Below are 24,587 nucleotides of genomic sequence, written 5' to 3' on the forward strand. Positions count from 1 at the left end.
ATATATGTATATATATATATGTATATGTATATATATACATATATATATATATAGTAGTAGTAGTTTTGATGGGAGGCGACCGACAGCTAAGGTCATTTGCGCCGTAGGGGATGGACAGGAAAGGATGAAGGGTGGAGAGAAACCCGGCGTCGGCATTAGCCTACTCTTTACGAAAGGCGCCAAGGGGTCCGCGGCTTAACGTCCCATCCGACGGACGGCGTACTCACTCAAAGTGCCCTCCACAAAGCACCTCAAGTAGGGATCGAGATACCTCTGAAAAATATTCAACACCGCCGGGATTTGAACCCACGCCCTCAGGGTGGGAAGCCAGTACGTTAGCCCCCGCACCATCTCGATCCCCATATATATATATGTATATGTATATATATATATATATGTATATATATGTATATGTATATATATATATATATATATATATATAAATATATATGTATATATATACATATACATATATATATATATACATATACATATATATACATATATATACACATATATATATATATATATATATATATATATATATATATATATATATATATATATATATATATATATATATATATATATTTATATATATATATTTTTTTTTAATGTATATATGTATGTATAGGGAGAGAGAGTAACTTGGCGTGCTTGTCGTCGACTCCCGTTTTTCGACCATTCCGTCATATATCGATTTTTTGGCCCGTTACTCCTTCCGGTCTCTCCATCCAGCTCACCTGGTGGGAGCATCCCATTCATGGCGAAGCCGGAGCCAGCTCACCCTTCGGGCGCGCATTCCGAAGTAAGCCATTTACTATGCGGCTAAGTCAGCTGTTTTTGAATATCATTACGCCCGTTTGAATCACTATAGGTTTTCGCGCTCTGTCGTGAAATTACGCATTTCCTCCCTGCCCCCCCCCCCCACCCCCTCATGCCTCATGGTCATCTCGGGTGTCATTGGCATTGGTGAGCTAGATCTAAACATCATCGTGAACTATTCCGGCAGAATATTTTAACTTTTGAGAGTGAACACATTATTATCACAGTTTTTATTGGTATACTTCCGTTTGAGCTATGTTTTGGGTGGACACTGACTATATAACGGTTTAAAGATATATTTATTTGCCTCTCCCACCGGAAGACTACCTGAAAAAGTTGAGCGCTGGTGAAAGTTGAACACTAATTGAGAGGAGACTGATAGGCAAAAGAGGAAGTGGTAGGAATAGAATAAGTATGCTGGACTGAATGGAGAGAGAAAAGAAGTATTCTGGATTGAAGAGGGGCTTATTGTTATGTTGCTTATTGAGAGAGACAAAGGAATCGTCGCCGTACCTTTTCTTAGCTTGTGTCCATCCAAAACCTGTCTTAACCCGTAGATTACCAAAATTAATAATACAAGGAAATTATTCTTGCGGGACGTGGAACTTACCGTGTTTACGCCCCAATCATCGGTTCATGTGATAGTGCAAATTTTGGCGTAGTCAATATACTTTTTAAAAAAATATGCGGGTTCCAAAGTTGGCCACATTTTGCAAAAAAAAAACTTTCTATTTTCTTGAAAATCTGAAAAAATTGACTGAGGCGAAGTTGCGGCGATATTAGCGGCGATTGGATCTTAGAAAGTGCCTTAAGTTGGTTCTAGTTTCCGCGATTATTTTCAATTATGTGTATTTTTACATACCTAAATTGCGGAAATTGTTTCGGGAGTGGTCACGATAATGGGATCTTTACAATACTCAAACTTCATCTCAGCGAAGTGGATAAGAAAGGTGCTATCAATATTATATAAATTTTGCATTACAAAACCGAGCACATCTTTGGCTCTATCACTCCAATGGACCCGATTCTCCATTTTTTAACTCCACATGCGTTTCATCTCCCCTCATCCTGTCCAACATGCGTAATATTTTTCCTCTCTCTTCCCCTAACTTGACCAACATTCTCTCCTCCATAGCAGTCAACAACACCCAGTTATTTCTCAATATTCCCAGTGTCCATTTTTCCCTCTTCGAATTATTATATTTTATCGTCGTCGACTTGAGACTTCGTCGAATTATACTCTATAGTCACCGTTGAATATTATGGAATCGCGTCATGAGAAAACCCACTCCCAGTTCCTTCAGCGGTTAATCAGGATAAGGAACCGAACTGATTGAGGAAGGAATGCCCAAGTGTCCCGAATGTAAAATCAAGGAACCGTTTCAGTGTTTATTATTTTGAATAACCCGCTAACAGCGAGAGTGTTGGTGATAATATATTAGTAAAAGAAGATCGAGACGCCGACTTGAGCCGCGAATGTGATATATCTTATTTCAGGAAGTTATCCCGTGACCATGGTCAGCTTTTCAAGGTTGTCATCGGTCGGGCGAACTGCCTTGACCCGGCCTCGACCGTCCCTGAGTGAGCTGACAGAGACTAGCATTTTTCATCTGGAGCTTAATCCTTATTGGACACCAAGAGTGTGTCTACGAAAAATATATTGTGCGATCTAATAGAGAAAAAAGAATTAGAGGTGCGTCGTTGAAGTGACAGTCCCCTCCCCTCCATCTTTCTTGCCTTCCATCTCGGCAGTCAATCATCCCTTTTGTTTTCTCCGACGCCCTTGGATAGTTCCGCGTCTCTTTAAAAGGAAAGATTATCGATAAGCCGGTTATGGCGTTAAGTTGATTTAGCATAGGAGGAAGTCTATTACGATGCCTTATATGGAGCTTGTGAGCGTATTTCACGAGGTAAGAATGCAGGCGAAGATTTATCTACACGGTCCCGGCGAGACGTATCCTCGGATTTTTTTCTTTCGACCTCTATGCGATTAATTTGTTTTCGAAGGCTGCCTTCTCAATTAGCAACCAGGATAATTGTTCGTACTGTGGAGGCAGATAAAAAAAAATGGCATTGATTTTCTTGTGTAGATCTTTGTGCATTGGTTATAAAATAAGTTTGTTTATCTTGCGAAAGTTGAATTTCGACAAACGGCAAAACTCCCTAACGCTCACAGGTTTACAACTTACGCTTGTAATTAACAAGCGTAATTTGTTAGCATTGAGTTTTTCATAAACTTTTTATCGCAATTTTCTTCGCGGTGGTTTTAATTTTCTATCGCATTTTGTGGAATTACAAGTTCCAGAACTCCCATTTTTGACGGTTCCGAAGGCGTTGAAATCGGCATCATGTGTTATATATTCTGCGTAAAAGAATTTTTTAATTTATGTGTGAAAATGGTTTTAAATAGTTGTTTTGGCGGCAGTCAAAGGAGGGAGGAGATAAATAATTTCATGAATATGCATTCAGCAGTGATTGAAACTCATGCGAGCACTTTCTCAATTTTTCATTTAAAACAAGTGCTCGTGATTTTATCTTCAGGTTGTCTCGAATAGGTGCACTAAGTATTTAAGTTGGCTTAAAGAGTCTTAATCTTCGGTAGATTTAGATAAACATCCCTCTCTCACACTTATGGTTGTTGCCAACGTAACAGGAGCCTCAGATTAACTCTTTTACGTCACGGGGGGACTCGTCACACACTAATACGAAATCCGATTTTCTGCCTGGATCAACCTCGGACTTCCAAGTCCTTGGTCATTTAATATCTTTTTTTATCATGTTTTCCCGAACTGATGGTCGTCGAGGAAAGAAGAGAATAAGCGTAGATTAGAGACTGTCGAGATGTTGGTGACGAGAAGAATAAAATTAAATAAATTCTACGGAAAAGAAAACTAAGTAGTAGACTATGTTTGGGGGAGAGAAAGAGCTGTGGGAAGAAATTAATTGTGAGGCATTAAAAAGTGGGTGCATTGTGTAGCAGTAACATGTTGAAGACTATAATAAAGGGAAATAATGTTGGTTTGGCGAAGAGGAGGGAGGATAAACACTTAAGCATGTGGGACTGGATGAATAAAGGAAGAAAGTAGGCATAGTTGAAAAATGTTGTATCTTAATGTTGGGTGGTTAGGGAATATAGTGTCGTGCTGGTGGCCCTTCGCTAAGTTGCCAAATCCCTGGGACTTTAACGGACAGACCACTGCTAATAATTCACTTCTGACACCGAATAGTCGTTTTTGTTTCAACGTAACATAGCGGTGAGAGGGGACCGTGACGTCGCGAGTGACCGAAACCATAGCAATGTTGCTGGAATTATACTGGAGCCGAAGCCGTGGGATTTTTATGTGAATATTTACGTAATACTCGAAGATGACATCGTCACACAGCGGTTATCATCCATTTTTCAACATTGTGTCGAGGTTATTAAAGGATATTTTTGAACATTTGCGTCGATTAAACTTTTTTATTTAGTATTTAGTATATTTTCAGTACCCTAAAAGCCTTCTCTAGGGTGTATGGCAGAAGATGAATACACGTTAGACTAATTTTGACCCGAATATGTTTACCCCTACCGCGGTCGGTCGTCATTCTGATCCCTTATCGTTCGTCCAAAATCTATTATTATAATCTATCTTTTCTATACTTAAATCTCCATAATTTTATAGGTATGAGCTCGCCTACCGTAGTGCGATGGGGGTATTAATACATTTTCAATATCGATGCTAAATAGACATCTTTCCAGATTTTATGCAATTTATGCAAAAGATTTAATCTTTAATTTAACCTTCGCTCCGTGAGTGATTCCCAATTTTACAATACAGTATTTTTATTATTCTCGCGTGACGAACGTGAACCTCTTTTGTAACATAAAAGAGTATTTTTTTCAGCAACGACATAGTTTATTTCCATTCTTCATTTTTGAAACACACAGTATTTATCAGCAGTGATTGTTATCCTACTTCGATTCTAACCGCCTACATTTCCATCGTGCATTTTTTTCCACTGTAATTGTTTGCGTTCGAATTTAGATAGTGATTTGTTACCATACTAGTCAAGATAATATATGTTGGCATTTCTATTTGCTCTTTTAATATTAAATGAATCGTAAATGACATCGCGAGTGCATGAATTCAAAGTTTATACGACTTTTAAGTGTGCGAACTTTTGATTTCACGGATAGTATGTCTGATACGGTTATAGGGTGATGCGGGGGATAACTTTCCGTGAAGTTGTGAACTGAATCAACTGACTGACCTTTTTTCCTGCTGTAAAATAGTATGGCACTCGTTAACAAATCACATGCAACGTCGTATCGCTGATTACATTGTTATTTTTTAACCTTGTGCAGGATATTAATAGTGTATAGGTCATTAATATGACGGAGAAAGTTGTCAGTTGAGAGTAAAAAAATCCAGAAATATGATAATAACTTAGAGGTTATATGCAAATGAGCGTAGGTTGCTGTAAAGGTTTTTGAAACAATTATTTCACGTTTCTCCAAGGTGCAGATTGAAGGCCTTTAGCTAGTCGAGTGACCAGTAATATATATTGAGTGTATCCTCATTTAAAAATTTTATCGTTTGGAATTCATATTTATTTTTACCTCAAGCCATTATTCTAAATACTTAACGGTAGAGTATTTCGTAATTTGAAAACATTTGAGTTTTTCTTATCCGGATAAAAACACGTTTAGACGGGTAATGAAATGCTGGAATTAGATTTCGAAACTGATGTAATTATATAAATTTCGCGCAGTATCGGGAAAGTAGGTGAATCGGATAAAATAAGCGAAGGAAACTGTAGGAATTCTTCAATTGCCTTAAGATGATCTTATTTACTTCCCACAGTTTTGGGTGTTTCACAGACGTTAGACAAGCCAACGTGGGCGTTCTCCGTGTTATAATAACCGCGGCGCTTAAACTTCATTTTCTTATGCCAACATTTTCCTTTACAACTACCTCGAAGAATACATCAATGCCCATTCCACAATGACGCATCGATGACTGTGCTTCCCTGCGAACAGGAACTAGCAGCGCACCTCAAGTCACGATGGAGATAATTTCACTTCGGTTTACGGGTGAGGTATAAGGAAACGTATGTTGCCCACCCAAAGAATCTGGCGTTGATCCTCAAGTCCGCCGAGTCACTTCGTGAAATGTCCAGTAAGATCTAGATCGTCGAGTGGGTAGGGCCAACATTTTCCACACGGCCTTGCTGCCCCATGGGTTCGTAGCCATGCCAAGGGCATGGACGTTTTTCTGACGCAAGCTTTTCATTTGGCGCCCGCACTATCGCGAAGCATTACCTTCGAGTTCAATCTCCGAAATATCCGAAGTTACATAAACGATTTTGGCGTTCTGACGAGAAATCGGTCGACTCAGTCACGCTATATAGCATCGCCCATCATGATCAGTGTGTTAACTTTTATGCATTATAGCGAGGGCAGTAGGGAGAAGAATGACTTTTTAGGACAGATGCATTTGTAAAAGGGAGTGACCTAATGATCTATGGGCTATTTAAGTAAAAAATAAACTATGGGGAAGATTATAAAGGATTTTAATATCGAATTCCACTTCATGTTGGCGATAATGGAGTGCAGTCATTGTTGAGTGTGTAAAAATACCATGCGCAATCTTTGGAATTGAGATGAACAGCAAAGCAATGAATCTTTAAGAAATTCCTAAGTACAAGGGCTAAAGTAGGAATCCATAGATCAAGGAAGGTGGAACAGTTCGCGTATTGGGGAAACATTTTTTTAGGGAAATGGATGAGGTATCTAGGATATTGGGAGCGAAATCGCATGATCAATTGAACCGTGACTGATGGAATCAATTACCGGGACTCTCTTTGAAGTGTAAACTTTTCGATGATTATAAATAAATTGATATGGAGCGTAGCGTTTTACGATTCAAAAACTTTGGCGTTGAGGAAACGGAATGGACGTAGATTTAGAGACTTCAGATGTGGATGTAGATACAGATGGAGGGAAATCCAAGCACAACGAAGTATTATTATAGATATTAATGAGGAAGTAGCTGCAATCCGAAGAAGAGTGAAGGCGGGGATAAAGGAAAAGTTAGCGTTTGCGGTGTGTTGAGGTGGAACCACCCTAACGATATTAAAGAAATGAACTCCCGCGTTGTGATGAAGGGCATTTCATTCTCTTTTTCTTTCTCCTCTTGCAGTTCTTGATCAAAACAGCAAAGCCAAGGTTAATCGCCCCTAAAGTATTGATAAGCGGTCCTTGTCGTCGTCTGCCATTTCCTCTCTCAAGAAATCGATAAAATCATTTCATAATTCACGGAAATGTTACATTCATTGCCACACGCCGGCGTGGCAGCTCGCACAGTACTGTGCAAACGCGTATGTACGTAGAAGGTCATTTATAAAGATCCCGAGTGAAATATCTTCTAAAAATTAATTTTCATTGATTAAGTGGATGGATTTGTAATAGTTTGTAGTGATATTAGTAACCTGGAAGGTCTCTGTGCTTAGGAAGTGATGAAATTTACTGGAAAAAATTGACCATTTCACCTACCGTGGCATATCTATCCGAGGATTTGGTTGTAGGAGCTATCTGTGCTATCCTGTTACCCGCTAATATATTTATCCATAAGCGATTTCCTTGCGTTGACGTCTTACGACTCCTCTTTAATTTCACGCACGTATGTGTATGTGTCCTGACCCCAATTACCAATCTTTACTCATTTTGGATTGGTTAACAACGAAATCAAGCTCCGCATTTAGGGAACGTATCTCCGACAACAATACAAAATGATGGAGACGGAGATTTTCCCATGTTATGGGTGTTACTAAGAAGTTCGTACTGATGGATCAGTGAGGGAGGGGAAGGAGTCGGCGATGATGACAAAGTAACGATGACTTAGCACTTTTTTCAAGCATGTTCAATAGAACGCTCCTGCAGAGCTTACTATTCGTAAAAGCTTTGGTATCCATGGAGATTTTTACGAAAATAAGGGGAATCAAAATGGCGAAACTTCGTGCGCCAAAGGATCCCATTTTTCCTTGTGTGTCCCCCCCCCCACTCGGCAACCCTTGAGGAGCGAAAATATCATCACCTTATTTATTTGTTATTTTTTTAGGGTGAGACACGGTTTTTCCATCGCATCCATTCTTTCCTTTCACTCGAGAGGTTTGGTTCAATTTTCCGCTGACTCACGTCGGCGACTCCCCCCCCCCCCCCCGCCCTTAAACCACTCGTATTATATCCCTCTCTTTTTTTTCTCTCTATCTCTCCCAGGTATTCCTGGACCACCGCAGCAAGGACGAAGTGGCCATGCTGGTATCTGCTAAGACCAATGGCTCCACTCCGCTGGTCATGGCTTGCCGCAACGGACACTGCGATGTGGCAGAGTATCTCATTGAGAGATGCAACGCAGACATCGAACTTCCAGGGTCGGGTAAGTGTCACGATGCGTGTGTGTACTGCTTATGCGCTTTGTGTCCACGGACTACGGAACAGTCGTCGACGAGATCCAGCGAGTATAACGGGAAGCAGCCGTGGAATTTGTCTTCCTCTCGCCGCGCCGTCCTTGGAAATTGATTTATTTCCCATCCAGCGCTTTCGGTTGGTTCCCTGACGCGAGAGGTTTTCTCCACCCCCCCCCCCCCCTCTTCCCCATTCCTCTCGTCAACTTACTGCCATTTGAGATCGGCGAATCGGAGTCAGCTGTCCGACGCACGTAGGCCAACGTGTATATATCCCCGCTTGGTTGCTCTGAGAATCGTTCCCTCGTGAACGAATATTGTCCATGCCTCTCTGGGTTTGCTCAAATGTCAGAAGGCGTCGCAGTAGTGCTTCGTGGTTGTAGTCAGTTGAGAGGCGTACTACTACTACTACGAGATACGTATAACTTGCCCTGTACAGACAATGGTTTCAAGTAGTTGCAGCGTCTATGTGAATATTGCAAGTGGTTCGGAAATTAAACTGACTCCAGCACTTCATCAATTCTCATGTTAAAGAGAGGCGAAAGGTGGACGACTATGTGTTATCGACTGTACTGGCATTTTATTCCAGTCTAGAAAATTTGAAGACTCAATTTTATCTCAGATATTTTAATAATAATTGGAAGTAAATACATAACGCGTGGTTCTTCGTTGGAAATAGACATTATATTTTCTTTTTTATGCGTTGATCAAAAGTTGTCCCGTCTCCCTTAAAACACCGCGAAATTTGAAAGTAATTTTGAACGGATATGTGTGTGCGTATTATATGGCTAATATATTCATGTGGATATAGACTTCAGGAAAAGGGATAGGAACACGTATAAAAGAAGAACACCCCCCGTAGATTTCAGTGTACGAGTAACTTAAGTTTCTCCGATAGCTCAAGTGGTTAAAGAGTATCGGCTCGGCAAGTCGAAAAGATCCGTGGTTCGACTCCCGGTCAAGGAAACTTTTGTGCTCGATTCCACCCTCGCTACATTACTATGGTCGTCTTTTGTGTGTATTCCTATACCTTTTCCTTACGTCTATATTCATGTGAATGAATGTGTTTGCCATTTGGCGGGTTTTACTGTTTGAAAGTATATATAAAGGAGGAATCGGATCTGTATTTTAGGCCGATTTAAAAAAAAATAATATCTCTATAATGCTAATTATCTTGTATCGAATTTTATTGTGAGACTTTGGACGCAGTGAGTTAGAGTTAAAGTTAACTTATCGTATCAGTCATCAGGCTAATTTTGCCGATTTTTTAATACTTAAAAAAATTACCAACGAACTTACTCGCAAAATAAACCATTTATTCCGCTTGGGTCACATCAAAGGGTATTAGAAACATGTTTGCCAAATTTAAGCGAATTCGTATTTTAACCGAATATGTGCTTCACACATCGGCGTCATCAAATGGAACGAGTGGAATTCGTCGCTCTATTTTAGTAACTACTTGGTTGAGTGGCTCCGAAAACGCGATTAATGCGCGTAAGACTTGAAATTCTAAATTAATACGATACGTATGAGTTTAGGACTGGCACACTAGCTCAGTGGGATGCTAGCTCTGTAGAACATTGGTAGGCGAGACCACAGCGAGAAGTTGAGGGAAATCGACTGATGGATCCTTTTCCTTCGCATTAATAGTGACCACAGCAGTATTCATGTAAATCATCACATACGACAATTTTAACCAGCCAAAAGTAAAGCGATACCGATTGCCAAAAATCACCGCCGATTATAACAAATGGCAGTGACCTTAAACTTTCTGCCACACACCCTCGTGGTGGCTTTAAGGTTGAAATGTAAATGCAGGTGAAAGGTTTCAACAGTTTAATGCCCTCTCCGACGGATATCGCTCTGCAATGTTGATAAAAAGTTTTTTCAAAAACTTTTTGCTATCCAAATCGAACGGCATATTGTGAATATGGCGCTATAATATCGCAATTTATTTGATTTTCATGGCAGGAAAGGTTTCCGGAATCCGTCATCTTGCTCGTTGGTCAGCAGATATTAACTTTGTATAAAGATAATAAATGTTTAAGTCTCTACGCCCCCGTGCTCTTCAACCGAAGGGTTGTTTTAAACTTTGCTTTGTTTTCGAGACCATCGATTGTGGATATCATAAATGACAACCTAACCAACGACTTAAGGCAAAGTCTGTCGCAATAGCGGTGTGAGCGCTCTACATTCCAATTCTCTGAGTATATACATTCCATTAAACGGAGAAAGGAAATGTGGGGAAATCTGAGTGGGGGATAAAAGCCATAAGTTAATATTGAAGTTACCCGTCGTTAGATTCTCAACTAAATAGTAATATTTGGAATGAGCCTTCCTAGTTAAAGAGCTTGAAGATAGATAGATGTATGGATAGATGGTCGTTCTTATTTTGGGGCAACATTGAGACCGTGGAGTCTCTTCTAGAAGGGGTGGGGGTTGAAATTTGACGTGTAGTGGAGAGGATGCAGGCGTTGGAGAATTTCCGACTTAATACGGTTGATTGTCGGATAATATAAGCAGAACATTATTGGGGGCTCTGGAAAATAATTCGTGAGATATCTCATATACGCGGAGGTCAAGGTACGACGCAGATGGGAGAGGTAGTGACATTCAGATCCCTTCTTTCCTCTAATTCGAACGCCCAGCATTCTCCCTTTCTTCATAGTTTTCCACATTCCATTACCGAACAATATGCTCTATTTTTCCTGCCACCCTTTTATTTCTCTTAAGGTCTCTCTCTCTCTCCTCCCACACAGTGCCTAATTCTTAATTCGTTTTTTCTGTCCATTTTGTTATTCCGTTCTTCTCCTCACTCTTTTCTTAAATAGCTCTATTCAACGTATATCGTCTTGCCTCAATGAGCAAATTTCGTTGCCATGTAAAACGACGCTCCATATCAAAGTCTGGTCAAATCTTTTCTTTGCATCATTACTTCTTGGCGTCAATTCCATTCTCTTGGTGAAAAATTCCGTATTTCACGCAACTCTTCTTTAGATGTCCTTGTAACATTTGCCGTGTCCATCTAAAACTAAATTAAATTATACCTTCAGAAATGCTTAACTTCAAAATATTAATGCAGAAGTCTTAAATGTACCTCTCGTGCTTGAAATATCGTTACTCTCTCGCGAGAGAAGGGACAAAACATGACGGGCGGAGTGAAAGGAGGCATGACTAATGTGAAGTTAAAGAATAGTTTTTGTAATGCAGGATTTAAGTGGTTTTTTTAGTGTTTAGAATACGGTGAAAGTATTTTCGATCCATTGGAAACAATGTAGACCAAAGAATTGGATGATGTTCGAAGGAAATCCGCCAGATTTGTAAAAAAAATCATTGCCAATGAAAGTAAGTGAGAAGGTTTGTTTAATGAAACTGAAATTGAAGTCCCTTTAATTATGAAGATGGAGCCACGAAGATGGATAGTAAGGCCTATGCGAATTTACTGAAAATGCAAGGTTACCTTTAACGACGAGGGGATTATCAATACCCCACCCCCACTAAAGAAATTAGATCAGTTAATTGTAATACACGTCGGATAAATAAAAATTCTCCTGGACTGTTGAATTTAAATACGTATTCTTACCTCCCACGAGCCACCATCACGTCCGTTGCAATGTTCAAACACTCCTAGGCATTTTTGCCATTCCTGCTACGAATACGAACGTTTGAGAGTTTCGTATTTGGTCCTAGTGTCCTGACACCCCCTGCCACGCGTCGTCGTTCGCAGGGAAAGGCGTGAATACATACAGATCAGAAAACACCGTGGCATTTGCGGTAGTCGTGCATGTGAATACAAATGTCGCATGTATAATTTATTTCAACTGCTCGTTCTTCTGGAAAGAGAGGGCTCATTGTTATCGGTTCTTCTTCCTTTACGCTTAATCGCCCGCATTCGTGTGGATATGTATCAAGTCAGTGCATCTTTCGTTGTAAATGCAAATCGCTCAAAGAGCGTGGGAATCAACCAATAGTTTTGCTTCGCGTATTATGCGTCTTTCTTGATTATTATATTTTTCGGTTACTCAAACTATTAATCTATTCAAATCTAAAAAAAAAATCCGCAAGGGGCGTGTGGTGGGGGTTGTTAGGGCACCTATCGTACGTGCAGAAATATTAGTTCATGCAATCGTGTACACACATGCTTATCAAGAAATTATTGGTTTGTATTGCAATTAATCATTAAATTTTAGTCCTTAAGTTATTACATTCGTGCACTTGGGTTCATTTGGTTATTATTTCCTTATTGTGCGAGGGATGAATGGGCACTTGAATCCGTCTACGTCGGTGTCCATCTCTCTTATCTTATCCCTGTGGTTGAATCTACCCAGATAAGACGGGGGTCCAATATTTTCTTCGGCCTCACATGTAAACTTGTTTTCCCTGGAACTCCGAACTAATTCCTCCAACATACCCGTCACGCTTCCTCTCTTCCCGTAAAAATTTTTAACTAACCCAGCGGATTTTCTGTTAACTTTTTCCGATTCATTGATTGATATTTTCCCCATGGTTCCGAGATACATACATTACACGTATACCAAATGTGGACACTTCGCTTCTACATTTTCATTAAATTCTCTCCCGGCGGATCTGACAAAAACTAGCCTCTTTGTAAGGTTTTCATTTTCTTCTTCTGTCGTTAAATCATCCCCTGCCACGCTCCCCAGCAATAATATTTTAGGGTGTTATGTAGATGTAGATAAAACTACTTTCAAACTCCCACATTCTGCTGGCAGTTGTTCGATTGCATTGATATTCGAGGGTTAATTCAACCATGCAAGTAGACCAGAAATTTTGAGAGCTTTGAATCTTCATCTTCCTCTGGAACTTAACAACCTCACCAAGAAAGGAATTGATGTGGATTGGAGATCACTTATCTATTTATAATAGTAGTAGTAGTTTTAGGGGAGGCGACCGACAGCTGAGGTCAATTGCCGCATTAGCAATGTAGTTTAACGTCACATCCTACGGACGTCGTACTCACTCAAAGTTCTGTCCACAAACTACCTCAAGGTGGGATCGGGATACCCCTGAAAAATATCTGTCGCCTCCAGGATTCGAACCTGGGCCCTATCGGTGGGAAGCCAGTACTTTAGCCTCCGCACCATACCGATTCCCACTTATCTATTTATACACGAGAAATAGTCTAATTAGGTCACAGCGCTAAATATTTTTTTAGTCAAGTTAAATTAATTTCACGGTGGGAAAAAACTCTCCTTTCGTTTCATATGTCCCCCTTGTTTTTACGCCGCAAGTCCACGGCCATCTCGTAAAAAAAACTCTTGCCAAAACTTTCCTTAAAAATGAACTTCTAAATTTACTACTGGGGCGTTCCCCACGAATCCAAGGGCACGAACCAAGGATGTGGAAGTGGTAGACACGAAGGGGGTTGATTATTGAAAATCGGTTTAAAACTATACACCGGAAGAACTTTCGTTAAATATCGATTGTCGAAAGCCACCATTGATCGTGGGGTATTGTTTGGAAATTGAGTGGATAAAGAATCGTTTGGGAAAATTACCTTTCGAAATCGACTTTTCTCGGCAAGTTTTCAAACAGTTTGCTTAAACCACCCGTAATTTCGAACCGTGTGCGTATTCTTCGAGCAATTTCTGAACTCGTAAAAAAAACACCCTAAAAGTGACCGAAATTAATCGTTCTCTCCAGGTTTTGCAATGTGCGTTTCGATTGATACAGGTAAGTGCACTGAATCGCCACTAACGTTCGTTGGCCGTGGAAACAAACTTGAGCGAATTTCCACGAACAGGCCTGTCCTTCTTCAAGTTTTGGTGATTTTTAACTGTGACAAAATATACCAAAATATGATCGAGATCAGGATCCTACTGATACAATTTGTTATGGCGACTTCTAGTTCTCCGTTAAAAATCCATTTTCATTAAAGTTTAATTGTTGAAAAATATCATTTTTTTCAACTGACGACACCGTTATTACCTTTGTTGGTACTTTTCTTAGACATAATTTGTGTTCGCTCAGAAAATGGTATCCCTTTCGCTTAATCCTTTGTGTTGATAGCGTCGATTACGTTACGGGTTAAACCCACCATTCAACATTTAGATCGGCATCTCCGAACCATAAATATGAAGTGGCGTATTTCAAGCTCCTTTGTTCACTGTAGATTCCACGAAACTATAAATAAATTTGAGTGGTTACAGTAATCGATATATAATCTCATCCAATCAAGATGTAATGAAAGTTTATGAATTAGGGCACGCCAAACAATGTAAATATAAATATATGTAGATACATATAGACATTTTATAAATTGGGTCGCGGTAGTCCAGTGGGTAGAGCGTTGGACTGCTGACCGGAGGGTCCCGGGTTCGATTTCCGGGCAAGGCACTCTGCATCTCCACCCAAGCTGTGTGATTTTTCGGGTACCAAGTCTTCCTGGGAAACCATAACCGGCCCAGGGAAAGGAACTGGCCCCCCTACCCTGATGTGCCCCGTATAGGGCGTGAACTCTACCATCACCTACTAAACCGACCTTCGGGTTGATTACTGTGTTTATATATAAATATATAAAAACATTATATATACACATTATGTATTTTTATACATTATATGTATACGTTATATATATACATTATGTATGCATATAGAAAAACATTATATATATACATTATATATATATATATATATATATATACATTATATGTATACACATTATATACATGTACATATACATATACACACATACGCACTCACATATAACCTCATCAAGAATTAGGAAAATAATGAAGGAAAGTATGAATCGGAGCACGCAGAACAATTCTCGATCCTGGACATTATTTTATTTTTAATTTAAATTACAAACGCATTGATATTGAATAATATTTCCTTTAGTTTCGACTATTGTAATTTCTTAATTGCTAACTCAGCCTTACCTAATCTCTGTGTCTTTGCGTCCATATTCGTCTTTAACTCTTCCAAATACCCTTCCGCTTGCTCTAATTTATGCTCTCTTGCTTTAATCTTAAAGTTCCCTTTCCTATTTCTTTGGAATACCATAACTTTTTTTTACGATGATTCTCTTCCGTTCCATTCTTCTCACACTGAATAATGACTGCGGCCTCCGACTCGCGTAAGCTTTATCATCCCAAAATCTCTCAATCGATCAGTTAGATCTCCGCCTACTTTCATTCCAACCTTCTTCTCCTCAGCTTTAATCGTGTCTCCCTTAGGTTATAAGTAAAAAAATCAATGACGAGAATGGACAGCCGTCTTATTCGTCTGCATACAGATTCTCCATTCCCTAATTGAATGTCCAGTATGATTCACATGTAAATTTTGAGTAAGTCGTCCATACAGTATAATCTTATAGTTTAAAATATCTGAGTTAGCTCTATCTATTCTGCTGAAAACTTAGAACAGACTCAAGAGTGCCAAAAAATATTTTTATGGGTTCTACTAAAATTTCAGAATAAGTTAAGCATTTAAAAAATATTTCTACTTTGGAATCTTTCTAGCAACCCGTTTAATTTGAGGTAAATCGTCCCTGTGACTTATCTTTAAAATCAGTAATAATGTTTTCCGAAGACTTCTACTTCTACAATGACTCTTCTACTCCTTATCCTAACAATAATACAGTGAAAACGCGACCTAGGTCGGCTACATGAAACGTCTTTCATATATGAGAATTAAGTCTTGGAAGCGGCCATCTTAAGAAAAATTACCCAGCATTCAATGAGGCTAAAGGATTAAACCATTAGTCAACCTATCTGTTAGGGACGCTATTTAATTCACCCACAGCTGGTAAAAATGTACGAATATCCTAATGGAAATATGATATAAGACGTCTCCCTTAGTCAGTTTCTTGTTCATCGAACACTTCCACGGAAACCCAACGGTCACATTCCAACTCGAATGAAACCGATTTTGCTTGCAGGCTTTCGAAACTTCTGGAACGCCGTCTCTGAAGACACTTCTGAGATATCCAAACTAGGCTCACATTTCCTTTCTCTCAGTATCTAATTTTCCGTTACGTGTTGGCTAACCGAACGACTTAAAGTCTTCCCGTAGTTTGGGGGAGGGGAAGGAGAGGACTGCCGCACAGAGCCCAGTACATACAAAAGCTATATGAAGCAAGTTCGCTTTGATGAAGGCCGGACCCGAGACAGAGAGAGCTAGCTTCCAATCGCCAGAAGGCATAATGGAGATGGAAGGATCAACAAATTTCCGAAGTTCAAAAAGTTTCTGAATTGGAAAAAAAAAGTTCCCACTTATTCACTTCTTAAACCAAAATACCCGCTACGTGTACCACTTCCTTTCTTCTGTGCTATTCATAGTACATCGCTCAATAATTAAATTGTTGCAAATGCTACCAAAATTTATTTATATTCACACTTACTCCCTTAGATGTTGTCAAATCTTTGTACCTCAGTTCGTTTTCAGTTGTCAATTTTTAGTACTTGCTGCGAGTATCGTCACAGGTTACTTTTATGCCATTAAAAATTCAACTTGCAAGCATAAAATATGAAATTAAATGCTATTAGAAAAATATATTGGTTGTTCGGAGAGTAGGCGTCCATGAAAACTCAATTTGAAATAATCCAAGATGTCTGATTTCCCCCGGAAGTAGGTTATTTTATGGCCGCCAAAAATCGGGACATCTTAAATTATGTTTCATCGCACTTAGGGTTAATAGATGCGTTTATAGCGTGCAATATAATTTAAATGATATTTCCTACCTATTCAATACTCCTTTATAAGTCTCCATGGATTCATTTCAACTTATCGTTCATGTAACAGCCTTAATTGGCTATGGCTTTGCGATGCGAAGGAACATAAAATACTCATGGATAAGCCTTCTCTCCATGATAATTATACTAATCGCGATTTATCGATACACTTACCTTTCTAATGATTCTTCTAAATTTTTGATTTACCAGTTTCCGATTTCCCACAACACTAATCAGTAATGTTTGAAGTATACACTGTTTGCTTTCACTCAAAATTTGAATCTAATCCGCTTAGGCAATTACCCATAATCCTTAGGTGAATATTACCCATAAATCCTTAGGTGATTACCCATAAATCCGTATTTTGTAGATATTTTAGTACTCAGCAAGCCACCGCTTAATACCTCAGGAATATACATGACTAGAAATATGCACCTGGATTATTTTGACCCGAATATGATCCTACCGCTGTCAGACAATGTTACTCTGATCCCTTTTTGTTCGTGGAAAAAATGATATCTTAAATCTATCTGTTCTACACTAATCTCTCTAATTTTATTCCTACCGTAGTACGATGGGGGTTATATTTTCAGCGTCACTGTTAAAGAGACATCCTTCCAATTATTGCTAGAGATGGAACTTGAACTACTTCCGTTCAAATCAGCTGATCGACTCGCTCCCGAATTCAGCCTTTCTCCCCCGCAGTGATCCGTTGACAGCGCTTCACCCGTCGCGCCCTGCTTAGCACTTTTGTTAACGTGCCCACCAAGCTCATCGCCGAAAGTTTCTCTTCGCTATGTTCATATATCCTCTCCATAGTTTTGAAACAGCTTTCTGTTATCTGTGTGCCAGGCTTTTATGTAAATGCGATAAGTACAGCGAATTCTCAAACTGAAGGAAAAAACAAAAATTAAAACGCGTTGCCGAAGAAATATTCATTTGTTTTCCCTTCAAATAAGATGATGTGGAACATTGTTTAATTTAAAAGTTCATGGAAATATTTCTGTCGGACCGAATGAAGTTGTCCATCTACCAACTAGTCTTTGTTTGCGCGTGTTGTCGCGTAAATGTCATGTCTTGAGTGCTGTTTATCCCATTTTCTTATGATCGTTTCACTTCGTTCACGATGGCCATGACAGGGCTGTGTATCATGCGGTTTTGTGTGCTACCAAGCGATGTCTGCCACGGTCGGCTTGGCCAACTCTTCGAGGATCTGGAGGAAGAAAAAGAGGTTGGTGGATGAGTAAAAATAGATCAGGCTACGTGCTAGCTCTCGGACCCATCTCTTAAGCCTCCCGACTAGGAGAGGCCTGGGGTATTTCAGCGTGTAGATATTATCTCGTCCGAAATAGTTGCACGGCGATAGGGGCTGGGTTTGTTCAGATAGAAAAAAATACATAAGTCTGCTATATACTAGGCTGCACTCAAAACGATCCAAATTAGTGGTCGATATCCGAAGGAAATGAGCGATCAACCCCTTCCGTTCCAGGCGTTCAACGACGCTCACCATTCGCTCGACACAGGAAGCATTTATAATGTTTCCAGTGATAGTGAAATGTTGAAACTGAATCATCAGAAAGTGATATTGTCGTTTGTGTCTTAATGTCTTTTCTCAGGCATGACTTCCGAGTGTCCGATCTGTAAGTTTCCACAGATATATTTCAAGAAAGAGATGCGATCCCAGAGGACATTCTTTCGCCGCGCCGACCTGCAACAGCCCCTAATATCACCCGGTCGATTTAAAATTACTCGGGAATGGGTCCGCGGTTTTTTCAGCTAGTTATTTAGTACAAATGCGGGATCTAAAATTCGTCTTCTTCAAAATCGGAGGCAATATTGGGTAGTATCGAGGCGTTGTTGTCATTGGGTAACTATTTGTTCCTTTTAAATAAGCTTTTCGGGAAGAAACCTTCCCAGCCCGCCCATCCTGACCCTATAACTAAGTCCTTACTGCACAGAGTTTCATGGTTCTTCGTTCACATTTTAACATCCGTGTGAACTTGTCAACCATTAAAATTCCGGAGCTCAATCTTGAAAGTCGCGGTTATCATTGGGGAGGAGGAGGAGGGTCAACCTTGGGGAAAGGGAAATCATCTGGCGCCAGCAGCGACACGGAAACGAAAAAGCGCCCGAAAGTTCACTTGCAATATTTGGAAAAAGGAGAGGTCAGAGAAGAGTGAAAGTGATTGAGACCTCTGCGTTCTTGAAGAGGGTTTTTTTTACCGTCAACCGGTTTGTACAAGCATGTGAATTAATTGTGGGAAAAAGAAGAATAACATTGAACGTAGAGTAAGTTTAGGAAGCAGCTACCATCGGTGCATGTTATTAGGAATCATGAGCGGTGATCTCCGTGCAATTGCAAGTCAGTTTGAGTTGGTAACTACTTGGTACATTTTTTGTTTATCATCGATAATATGCGCATTCCAAATTACCTGGTAAGCAGAATTAGGGTATCCAGCGCCGATTGCTTTGGGAATTGATGTAATTTTGTTTCTGGTTGATGGAAGAAAAATCGAATCAAAACCCATTATTCTGAAAAATATACAAATTCGATGTAAAAAAACATTAATTTTAAACGCTTCCGAAGCTTTTTACGTCGATGACACGTGTGGGTTTCTTTGTCGCCCGCGGCAGGTAATTTTCAATTCAAGTTAATAGGATGTCCGGAGGGGGAGAACCAGGGAAAATTGACCACATGGAATTCCGCGTCGTTAGGTCGTAATGGTTCTCTGACGCATCGATGCGGATTTTTTTTCCGGGTCTTCAATTTTTACCGCCCTTACGGAGGCAACGTCGAGGGAATATTTGTACGCAGCGGAATTATTGTAACCTGTTGCTAGTGAGCATTAGTGTTTCATCCAGTACCTTTCATTTAGTGATATTGTCCACAAAAACAATGAATTTTACTCGTCACGATATTAACAGATATTAAAGTCAAAGCTTTGAGCAATCATCTGCAAACTGTGGCACACACAACGTCTGGTGACCAATGCTAATCTGATCAAACTCTAGTGGTCGAACCCAAGTCCTAGTGATCTATAATATATAATAATGTATGTCATTCTATTTCTTTCATGTCAAATTCTCCTCACACATCGTCACTGTGTCGTGAAGTGGTACTGCCGGGATTGCAATATGGGGGTGGGTAGGAATATTATACAATGCTTTTAAAGATGTGTTTTTGTGAACCACTAGCCAGTTAATGATAGTTACATATTAATTGAAAAAAGTAGTTCTACCCATGGAGTTTCCTTTGATGACTTTACCTTATGTATAATATCACTTTTTGTTATGTCATAGATTAGAATAAATTAAGCATTATAATTACTTACGTTTATGGGATGGTGTGACCTATTGTTAGAGGCAAGGGTATTTTTGGAAACATTATCAAGTATCATCATTCATGATCGCTCTGTTAATCCATATAAGTCAATGCATTAATCCATATCAAGGCCAAATTATTACGAGGGTCATCCGGAAAGTAGTACCCGTTCGTGAAATAAAGACACAAAAGTAAATATTAACAAACATAAAAAAATTTATTTGAAAGAGGATACTTTAAACTACTTCTCAACATAATCTCCAAGCAAATTAAGGCATTTGTCATAACGTGTGACAAGTTTCTGTATTCCTGCTGCATAGTCCTTCGCCGCCAGCTCATTGAGATACGCGAGGGACCCATCTTGCACAAATTTTTGCATAATGCAGATGGTGTTTAACAATTTCATGAACAATTGTTCGAGAAACATTGGGAAAATGCTCACAGATGTCATCAATTGTGACGCGCCGATCGTTCCTCACGAATTCGTCAACTGAGCTCACCAGTTGGTCTGTAATGACAGACGGTCTCTCCGAACGCTCATCGTCGTGTGTGTTCCCCCTCCCCATGTTGAAGTTGCGACACCACCGCCGAACAGACGACTCGTCCATTACATTGTCTCCATACACCTCCTTTAATTGGCGATGAATATCACATGGGCGAACGTTTCTTGCATTGAGGAATTTAATCACTGCCCTCACTTCACAACTGGCGGCGTTCTCAATTTTTTTAAACATTGTAAACAATCACAGAAACAACACAGGCAATGCTAGCGTCACGCAACTTGGCTCAGAGAAGGCAGACAAGCCACTGAAGCTATCTGACCTCGTCCAGCGGCTACTCGCGTCGTCAGCACTTCATGCGGCACGAACGGGTACTACTTTCCGGATGACCCTCGTAATATTTCTCCAAATGCTATCGTTTCCTTTAAGAAGTGGAAAGACTGATGGAATGTACTCTCAAGATTAGTCATTGAAATTCTGTCATCTCAATTGTTTTTATCTGTGCCTTCAAGTTGTATTAGGTGGTAAAAGTCTAAATAGTAATACCTTAATCAGTAGATTATCAAAAAAATATTTGAAAAAAAAAACTGAAAAATGTTTCCTGTCATATAAATATATTCATAGCAAATGTGCATTTCACAAGTCTTAACGCTCATAACAATGCTATTTCCTTACTCTTTTATTCAGTGGTGTTCGATGGTGAAACAATTGAAGGTGCTCCCCCCCTGTGGTGTGCTGCTGCAGCTGGTCACTTGGATGTGGTGAGACTTTTGGTGAATCATGGTGCACAGGTCAACTCCACAACCAGAACCAATTCCACACCACTACGTGCAGCGTGCTTTGATGGCCACTATGAGATTGTGAAGTTTCTCGTTGATCACAGTGCAGGTAAGAGCTCTGCACATTCGTGCAATCAGTCTATTTGCCTTTGGATTGAATTCATTCCACAACTGATTACTGGACATGTAAGAGTAAATACAGTAATTTTTTTCTGTCTTGAGTTCAACATCTTTTAATATAACCATTGTGGTAGCCTACCCAATAAGCTGTTATTGGGTTGGTTAACTCATAGTAGTCTTCATATAAATACATACCCTAATACAGGGTGCGGCAACATAACTTCCTTTTTTGATAGCATTTTGTGTTTGAAAAAAGGAAGTTATGTTGTCGCACCCTGTATTAGGGTATGTATTATTAACAATACCAATTACACATACCAGTGCTATTCAGCCTTTTCAACATTGGATGGAAAATAACAGTAATAAATGTATTTATTGACGGTATTTATATATTACTTGGGCTTCTTCAAAATACATTTACCAGAGTTTTCATTTACATTAGACGTTATATATTATAGAATATTATTATTATATATTATATTAGAAGTTATATAAGACTATATTATAGTTATTTGAGTTTTAGATGGACTCAGAAGACAACACAAAGTGTGGTCTTCCAAAGAATATATAGAGCAACTAATTTTATACCAATCCCCTCAAACTGTGCCATACTTATACTTTATTTACATTCTATTGCCCTGTATGCTGTCTGAAATGTCTGCTCTTTGACTTACTCTTCTGTGCTTATTAGACATTGTCACTACTGCTTCGGCTTTTAACATCTATGCATCTTAACATCTTTGCCGACCCCGGTGACGGCGGGGTAAAGTCCTCTTCTGCCATTCTAAGGGTCGCGGGTTCGATTCCCGCCTGGGTGAGTTTTCCTCCGCCTAGGGCTTGGGTGTGATCATTGTTATCGTTGTTAACAGTTCGATGTAAAGGCCAAAATATGCTGTTTTCGGACTAATAGTGAATAAATAAATAAATCTAATTACCTATCATCTCCTTTATTCACATCTTGTGTCTCCACTCATTTCCATTGCATAAAACTTTGAAGAACTTCAGTAGCATTTATTCTTTGTGTAATGCTGAATTTTTCAATTATTCTTAATTTATCTTTGTCTTTATACATTGTATTTTCTCCAATTCTCATTTCTCAAAAGCCTAGCATTTGCCTTCTACTTCTTTCATCCACAGAAAACTTCAAGTTTGAGTATGGGTCTAATTGTGATGATCAATATCCGTAGCAAGGCTTCATTTATAGACTAGCCTGTGATCATGAATATATGCAATTAATTATTTTTACTAATGACGTGGCTGCTCTCATCAGATCAATCAGAGTTTCCAGCACATGCAATTAGAATTTATGAATTAAAAAATAAAAACTATAATAATGAGGAATTCAATAGATTAGGAATTCAAGTATGGCTGTTTTATTTTCTCTACCTTTCTTATGCTTAAACATAACAGTGTCTGATCATTTAACTTTTTTGTGTTATTTCAGATGTTGAAGTGGCAAATCGGCATGGGCATACCTGCCTCATGATAGCATGTTACAAAGGACATTTTCGAATCGCAAAATTTCTTATTAACCTAAATGCAGATGTTAATCGAAAAAGTGTGAAAGGGAATACAGCTTTACATGACTGTGCAGAATCAGGGAGCCTAGAAATTTTAAAATTACTTCTAGAATGTGGGGCTAAAATGGATGTCGACTCATACGGTAAGTAACCAGTAAACTATTCTTCAATCTTTGCGACATTCTAAGTGCAGAAATATATGAAATAAATGGAATGAAAATTTGATAGTACCAAATTTTGTAATTTACAGCAAAATTGCCTATGGGTGATGTAAACTAAGGTCCTAACAATGGATGAAGCTCTTCTTATCAATCTATTTAAATATTATTTTAAAATTTCCCAAGTATTAAAATATTGGTGCAGTCAGTATCATTTGAATGTAGTTCCATTTGTAATCTTTCTTAAAAGTAAATATTTCGTAAAAGCCATTGCATCTGGGAGTGAACATAATTGATATCTTATATTAATGCCGAAATAACTTTCATTACCAGGTATGACTCCATTATTGGCAGCTAGTGTAACTGGCCATAGTCATATAGTTGAGTATTTAGTGAAACAACCAGGGTTGGTAACTCGACAAGAGAAGATTGATGCCTTTGAGCTTCTAGGAGCTACTTATGTTGACAAAAAGCGGGATATGATTGGTGCATTACAGTTATGGAAGAGAGCAATGGAAGAAAGGTAAGGAAAGCAAGAAATGGTTTTATTATTACTTGAATATTTTGGGGAATATCTGTTTGCATGAGGTGTTCATATCTTAAACTTGAATATAAAATTACTGAGAAAGTTTCCATAAGCCAACATGATTGCCTGAGAATGCTATTTCATACACAAATTGTGTTAAGATGGCACAAATGCAACAGAAGTTGTGAAATAGCAATGAGGCTGTTTCTCAAAGCTAAAAGAATAGCAATGAGGCTGTTTCTCAAAGCTAAAAGAATTCTTAGGGCCCATTTCTCAGTTGCAAGTAGTGTTCCTAGAACCCATTTTCAGCACTAAAATCTACTTACAAGCCTTAGTAACTTGTGTGTTCTCAAGCCTTATATCTTTTCCAATACTTGTAATGTCTACAACATTTAAAACAATGAGCTTTTAGCAGACCTTATTTCTTTTTTTCACTTCAGAAGTCACTTCCCAATATTAATGAGTATTTTATTTGTTGATGTTATGGTAATGCTGGAATGATTTGAGTCTGGTTTGGTCTGATTTTATAGGTTGACTGCATAAGGAGAGGTTTCTCTTCATACTTATTCAAATATATGGTTAAACCTTCAATTATTTGCAATAAAATACTAGCATCTAACCCAGTTACTTTATTAGGTTTCTAATGTCCTCGAGTAATTGGTTTATGCTTTCACTTACATTTTACATTGTTATTT

The 24,587-nt window shown here is 39.0% G+C and overlaps 1 protein-coding gene across 2 annotated transcripts in view; it reads left to right on the forward strand.

Moving 5' to 3' along the window:
- LOC139695063 (protein fem-1 homolog CG6966) overlaps positions 1-24,587 on the forward strand; it is a 137,734-nt gene that overhangs the window by 109,568 nt on the left and 3,579 nt on the right. The window contains exons 2-6 of one of the 2 annotated variants that reach the window (XM_071593670.1): positions 8,084-8,243; positions 20,082-20,108; positions 21,477-21,677; positions 23,133-23,351; positions 23,700-23,889. In XM_071593670.1, the coding sequence (XP_071449771.1) occupies positions 8,084-8,243; positions 20,082-20,108; positions 21,477-21,677; positions 23,133-23,351; positions 23,700-23,889 (797 nt within the window). The remainder of the gene's footprint in view (positions 1-8,083; positions 8,244-20,081; positions 20,109-21,476; positions 21,678-23,132; positions 23,352-23,699; positions 23,890-24,587) is intronic. The other variant, XM_071593671.1, reaches the window with a different exon arrangement.

This window comes from Hetaerina americana, unplaced genomic scaffold (genome assembly GCF_022747635.1).
Source record: "Hetaerina americana unplaced genomic scaffold, ioHetAmer1.1.p SCAF_6, whole genome shotgun sequence".
Lineage (NCBI taxonomy): Eukaryota > Metazoa > Arthropoda > Insecta > Odonata > Calopterygidae > Hetaerina > Hetaerina americana.